Here is a 7,361-nt window from a genome sequence, read left to right as displayed (position 1 = left end):
TTTGCAGATTTATCGTTATTCGTCAATGTTTCATAGTACTGTGTGTATGCACCAAAGTTTGTTTAACCATTCTTCTGTTGATGGGAATTTAGGCTGACTCCATCTTTTTGATGTATCTCTGTAGATAGCATATTGAAGGATCCTGTTTTATTATCGATTATGCTCTCTTATCCATCTCTGTCTCTTGACTGGTACATTTAATCCATTTACATGCAGTGCAATTATCGATAGGTATGAATTGATTGTGATCATTTTGCTATGCTATTTTTTGTGGGGCTACTGGTTTCTTTATTCCACATAATTTTCTGTGCTTTGTTCTTTTTATTTGTGGGTTTTCTTCTCATTTCTGTTGTGTTAATGTTTACTAAATCTTTGATTTTCCTATATTTGACATGAAGGTATATCATTTTATTTGAGGTAACCCTGTAATTTAATTTATGTCTATTTAAAATGGTCTGTTTTATCTTGAAATCTACTTGACTTCCTTTCCATATGGAAGTTCCGTATCTACACTATTCCATCTTTTTGCTCTGTAGTTGAATTCATTATAAATTGATATATCTAGTTCCCTATTTTCAATCTGTAGGTTTGTTTTACTTTAAATCCTTCTATATCTGGATTGAGTTCTGGGTGTTGTTACCATGTATATTAATCTCAGGTTGTTGTCTAGTGTTGTTTATCCAAAGAACACCCTTTAGTATTTTTTATAAAGATGGTATGGTTATTACAAATTCCTTTAGTTTCTGTTAAACTGAAAATATCCTAATTTTGCAATAAAAATTGAGGGACAGCTTTCCTGGGTGTGTGATTCTTGGTTGGCAATTTTTTTCTTCCTTCAATATTTAGTATATGTCATTCTATTGCCTTCTTGCCTGCATGGTTAATGCTGAGAAATCAGAGCTTAGTTTTATTCGTTCTTTGTAGGTAACTTTTCTTTGTCCCCCAGCTGCTCTCAAGATTCTTCCTTTGTCTTTGGTATTGGAAATTTTAATTCTGATGTGTCTTGGTGATTTGTACGGAGGGGTCTATCTTGCTTAGGGTTCATTCAGTTTCTTGAAAGGTTATCTTCTTGGTTTTCATGATGTTGTTGCTGTTAAGTGCCACTGAGTTGGTTCCAAGTCATAGTGACCCTATCAAGTGTATCTGAGGAATAGCTGGTTTGCAGTCCCACACACAGCACCACACCAGGAGTCATGATGCTAGGGAAATTTTCTTCCAATCACTCTTCAGAAATTTTCTCTGTGCTTTTTATTGTTTTGTTCTGGAATTCCAGTCACTCATAGGAGAATGATACTGAGATGAATCCAAACGTTCCACAGAAAAGTTGAGAAAATAAGGAAGAAGTCAGAAAAGCCCTACAGGAACAATCAAATAAAATAGATACAGCATTGGAGTCGATACAAAACCTGCAGAAAGAGGTCCAGACAATTAATGCTAAAATATCAGAAATGGACAGTACACTGAAAGGGCAATGAAGTAGAATTGAAGGAATGGAAGCCAGAATCATCAAGTTTGAAGATAAACCTCTCAATACATGGTTAATGCACAGGACTGCAAAGTCGGTTTGAACCAAAGGTTGGTGGCTCAAGCTCACCAGTCACTCCTCAGAAACCCTATACAGGGTCACTATAGGTCAGAATCAACTCAATGGGACTTAGCAACAACAACAGCTGCCGAAATAGAAGAACAGGCAGAAAAAGGAATTTAAAAATCTGCAGAAAGCCTACTATGCATGAAGAGGAATAACCTGAGGCTGACTGGAATTCCAGAGCAGGAAGACAAAGAAAACCACAAAGGAGATAGTCAAAGAATTGCTGGAAGAAAACCTCCTTAACATCTTGAAGGATAAGAAGATAAGCATTCAAGAAGCTGAATGAGTCCCAGGAGGATAGACCCCAAAAGAAAATCACCAAGATATATTATAATCAAACTCTCCAGAATCAAAGACAAGGAGAGAATCTTGAAAGCAGCTAAGAAAAACAGGAAAAGCCAATAAAATTAAGCTCTGATTTCTCAGCAGAAACCATGCAGGTAAGAAGACAATGGAGAGGCATATGCAAAACACAAAAGGGAAAAAGTGCCAACCAAGAATCATATACTCAGCAAAGCTGTCAATCAAACATGACAACAAAATCAGAACATTTCAGGATAAACAGAAATTAAGGGATTTTGTAAAGGTCAAGCCAGAGCTCCAAAAGATACTAAGGGAGTTGTTTGGACTGAGAACCAGTAAGAGCAGGAAACAACCAGAGATTGACATATGTGGCAACACCACCCAGAATTCAGTCCAGAGAGGGAAGAATCCAAAGTAGAACAAAAGTCAAGAATGAAATTAGGAGACCTGGAAAGTCAGTCTGTGATCAAGACAACTACAAAACAAAAGAAGGGAATGTACAGTGAGGAGGTCAGATGGCGAGGAGGTCAGCTGGCCTCAGAACAATGCACACTGGGCATTGAGATCATTAATTAGATTTTTAAGGATATCATTTGCTTGGCAATTTGGATAACGCCCTTCCTTTAAGTGTTTGTTCAGATGACGCATTTTCATGCTTATTTTGAAAAAGGCAGGTTGGCACTTACTATGAATTGCTCTAGAGGGATAGACAAGACTTTCCCAAAATGAAAATGAAGTGTATATCCCATCTATTATAGTATACATTCTAAGAAATAAATTCTTAGCTTGACAAACATTGTGCTAAATCAGATAAATTAATGAAAATGAAAACCAATGACTAGAGCTTGATAATTTTTTTATTTTAAGAAAAATAATACATGCAGAAATATAAGGTTTCTCACCCAGAGACAGGCAAGGGGGTGGTGGGGATTAGTAAGTGGCATTGTTGACTTGAAGAAGTTCCCATAGCAATTTGTTGAGTGAGTGAAAAAAAATGGTTAAGTGTGTTCATCAAAACATTAACAGTGGTTGCCCTAGAAATTCTGGAATAATATTTAGTTTAATTTCTGTGTTACTGGGGTTTTGTTGTTGTTATCATTGTTCTTTTAGTTATTTACAATAAAAATTTTTGTTGACAACCAACAGATTGAAATATAGTAAAAGGTTATTTTCTATTTGGAAAAAAAATCATAGGCTATCTTTCAAATTTTATGTTATATAAATTTCAGCAAACTCCAAATAGTAGAAATTAGCAACAAATGGATATGAATTTAATATAAATTATACCAAAACATTAATAAAAATGGGCATTGAAAAAAAATAAAACAGAAAACTTCTATTTATAAATGAGTAGAGATTTCATTTGTAAGTATAGCACAAAAGCAAATTTGTATATATATAAAATGTTAGCAAATCAATTTTAGTAATTTACATTGGGAATACGAGTGTGGTTCAGTATTAGGAAAGCTAGTAATGTAACGGCAAAAATATGGCCCCAAGGATTCCTCTCACAACCCTCTTAATGAGTTGGGTTTCATAGTCAGTTACAGTGGCCACACAGGACTCAGACAACACACTCACAATTATGGGGTTTATTGTCACTGTTGTTAAGTGCCATTGAGTCCGTTCTGAGTCATAGGGACTCTGTAAAAACAGGGTTTCAGAGAAGAGGCTGGTGGTTTTGAATAGCCAATCCTGTCGAGTGCTGATCCTACAGTACCACATTAGGGAAGTCCACTGCTCCATCTCGAGCTCTGATTCTTGGTCCTGCTGCTGATACTGTTGCTGTTCCTCTGCCATGCTTCCGGTATCACTGCTCTCTGGCCCTGGTTTGAGGAGGCTCAATGCACAGGGACCTCAAAGACCAAAGGATATGCTCTATTCCTGGTTCTTCTTCTCTGATGGTAGTGAGATCCCCACCTTCTGCTTCTGCAAGGGCTCATTTTAAACCCATGCGACAGTTTCAAGGTTTTACTATTACAACTAACTGTGCTGACATCCACAAATGAATCATGTTATCTTATCAGTATCTTCTCCTACCTTCTCTTACCCAGACCCATCGGGGCAGAAATGTTGTTTAGTGGGAGTTATAGACTTTGACTAGAAGAGACATTAGATAATTCACAACACTATAATAATATAATATATCCTGATTTGTTGTTGTTGTTAAATGCAATCCCTATATACGGTTGCAAGGATTGACTGGTGGGTTTAAACTGCCAACTTTGAACTTAACAGTCCAGTGCTTATCATACAGCACCACACCAGGATTCCAATCTCCTGGTGTTGTTACTGTTGTTGTTGTTCAGTGCCATTGAGTCGGTTCCAACTCTTAGTGACCCTGTATAGGGTTTCCGAGCCTTTAAAGCTATGCAGGAGCAAAAAGACTCATCTTTCTCCCATGAAGTGGCTGGAGGCTCAAACCACTACCTTTGTGGTTTGCAGTTCTGTGCTTATGTATCCTGATAGCATTTAGTCAGTGATTCAAACCCACTAGTACTCCTCAGAAACCCTATACAGGGTCACTATAAGTCGGAACAGACTCAACCACTCTTAAGGAGGCCTGATGTGGACCTGTAGGATAAGCCTTGGCCTGCTAACTACAAGGTTCATGGTTCAAACACACTAGCTGTTCCTTGGAAACCCTATTCAGGAAAATTGAAGGTCCTGCCTAATTCTGTAGGATAAGCACTAGTCCACAAGGATAAGTACTTAACAACAACAACAATGGATGGGACTGCTTTCCATTATATTTCAACCTGATTATTACTGATGGTTATTTACATATTGTAGTAAATACCAAAATCAAACTCATTGCCAATGAGTATACTCCAACTCACTGACTCTGAATAGGGGTTCCGAGGCTGTAAATCTTGAGGGAGCAGACAGCCTTATCTTTCTCTCGCAGAGCAACGGATAGGTTTGAACTGCCAACCTTATGGTTTGCCTACAACACCACTAGGACTCCCTTATCATAGTATTAAAGTGCGAACCTGAAGAGGGTTTTCAAATGGGTTTGAAGTGCCAGTTTTGCTATTAGCAATCCAGTGCTTATCCTACAAGTTATCCAGGACTCCACAAGTAATATTTTTTTAAGTATCACTGCATGCCAGCTCTTTGTTTTAAGCATGCTATTATTTAACATGAACATTTTCCACATGAATAAACTTGAGTCTCAAGGAGCTTGGGTAATCTGCCTGAGGTTTTACAGTGCTTAAGTGGCAGAACTCAGACTTGGATTCAAGCATTCTCATACAAGAGCCTCAATCATTGCATTATATCTCTGACTGTGAATACTTGATTTATTTGTTTGGTCATTGGTCACCTTATTGGATTTCCTTGTTCCAATTGATAGTCCTGGGTTTCCCAACTAGATCATCATATCAGCAAATCATGATAATTTTTCCTTCTCTTTTCCAGTATGTTTACTTTCTCTTCTTTGTCCAGCTGTGTAACAGTCATACTTATAGTATATTGTTGTTATTGTTGTTATTATAAGATATGACATTGTTCATATAATATATTGTTGTTATTGTTGTTAAAAGAGCTCTGATAGCATAGTGGTTATGAGTCAGGCTGCCAACCTCAAGGTCAGCAGTTTCAAACTACCAGCAGTTCTGCAGGAGAAAGATGAGGCAGCCTGCTCCCATAATAATTTATAGCCTCCGAAACCCTGTGCAGGGTCACTATGAGTTGGAACCGACTCCACGGTACTTAACAACAACAACAACAATTGTTGTTAAGTGCTGTCAAGTTGGTTCCGATTCATAGCGTTACTGTATAGGTTCCCAAAGAACTACTGGTGAGTCTGAATTACCGACCTTGCAGCCTTATGGTCAAGTGCTTATCCTACAGCGCCACACCAGGACACCTTATAATGCGTACATGTATTTAAAATATCATTTAAAAACCTGTAGAAAACTATAATATTTAAAGGCAATCTGTACATTTTAAATACTTCCACAGGTATGGCTGGAAAAAAAATAATAAAAAAAGATTTAAACTAAAGCATAAGCCGTAGTCCTGCAATACTGAGTATACCACATTAAAGTCACAGGACTACTTAAACTGCATAAAGAACTCCCATGTTATGTTCTTAGGTCTGTTAATACTTTGCAGCTTATTTGAAAAATATATAATGCCTAGTTTAAAATATTTTTGTATTTTTGACACTAAGAAAAACTTGATTTTGTTTATCTGATTGTCATTAGCCAATTGAGGACACTTGATAAACATTTGTCGGTGATAACATTGCAGACTGTTGGGAAAATGGATGGAGACAACCAGACTGGAACCTCCGACTTCCTGCTTGTTGGGCTCTCAGAGAATCCTGAGCATCAGAGACTCCTGTTTTGGATGTTCCTGTCCATGTACCTGGTCACAGTGGTGGGAAATGTGCTCATCATCCTGGCCATCAGCTCTGACTCCCGCCTGCACACGCCCATGTACTTCTTCCTGGTCAACCTCTCCTTCACTGACCTCTTCTTTGTCACCAACACAATCCCCAAGATGCTGGTGAACCTTCAGTCCCAGAACAAAGCCATCTCCTACGCAGGGTGCCTGACACAACTCTTCTTCCTGGTCTCCTTGGGGACCCTGGACAACCTCATCCTGGCAGTGATGGCCTATGACCGCTATGTGGCCATCTGCCATCCCCTCCACTACACCACAGCCATGAGCCCTGGCCTCTGTATCTTGCTCCTGGCCTTGTGTTGGGTCTTCTCTGTCCTCTATAGCCTTATCCACACCCTCCTCATGACCAGGGTGACCTTCTGTGGGTCCAAGAAGATCCACTACATCTTCTGTGAGATGTATGTCCTGTTGAGGCTTGCATGTTCCAACACCCAGGTCAATCACATAGTGCTGATCGTTACTGGCTGCTTCTTCTTCCTCACCCCCTTTGGGTGCATGATTGTGTCTTATATCTGGATTGTCAGAGCCATCCTAAGAATACCCTCCACCTCTAGTAAGTACAAAGCCTTCTCCACTTGTGCTTCTCACTTGACTGTGGTCTCCCTCTTCTATGGAACACTTTGTATGGTATATCTGCAGCCCCTCCACACGTACTCCATGAAGGATTCAGTGGCCACAGTGATGTTTGCTGTGGTGACACCCATGATGAACCCTTTCATCTACAGTCTGAGGAACAAGGACATGCATGGGGCTCTTAGAAAACTCTTTCTAGGGAAAGCTGTTCAGAGGTTGACATAAGGGTAAGTTTAGAAAGAGGGCATTGACATGGAGACCAGGAATTCCTCCCACTACGTGCAAAGCATTAGCCTATGGAGCACACAGACATGATTAAGATACATTTACCTAAGGACCAAGTTGAGATGGGGTGGGAAGGAGGGTGGAATGGAAACAGGAACCACAGGGAGGAAGGAGGTAACTGTGGTTGCCTGGAGAGGATTGTAATCATTGAGATGAAGCAAAGTGTATGATTTTGATGACTATAAAACTGATGACT

The 7,361-nt window shown here is 39.2% G+C and overlaps 1 protein-coding gene across 1 annotated transcript; it reads left to right on the top strand.

Moving 5' to 3' along the window:
* The first annotated feature begins 6,163 nt into the window (after positions 1-6,163).
* LOC102817758 (olfactory receptor 1D2-like) lies at positions 6,164-7,105 on the top strand. Its single transcript, XM_006863248.1, has one exon. The coding sequence runs from the start codon at positions 6,164-6,166 to the stop codon at positions 7,103-7,105; it is 942 nt and encodes a 313-aa protein (XP_006863310.1).
* Positions 7,106-7,361: the final 256 nt, after the last annotated feature.

The sequence above is a fragment of the Chrysochloris asiatica genome, unplaced genomic scaffold (genome assembly GCF_000296735.1).
Source record: "Chrysochloris asiatica unplaced genomic scaffold, ChrAsi1.0 scaffold00054, whole genome shotgun sequence".
In the NCBI taxonomy this organism is placed as follows: domain Eukaryota; kingdom Metazoa; phylum Chordata; class Mammalia; order Afrosoricida; family Chrysochloridae; genus Chrysochloris; species Chrysochloris asiatica.
Note: the sequence above shows the minus strand (reverse complement) of the source record. Positions and strands in the feature narration are given on the sequence as shown.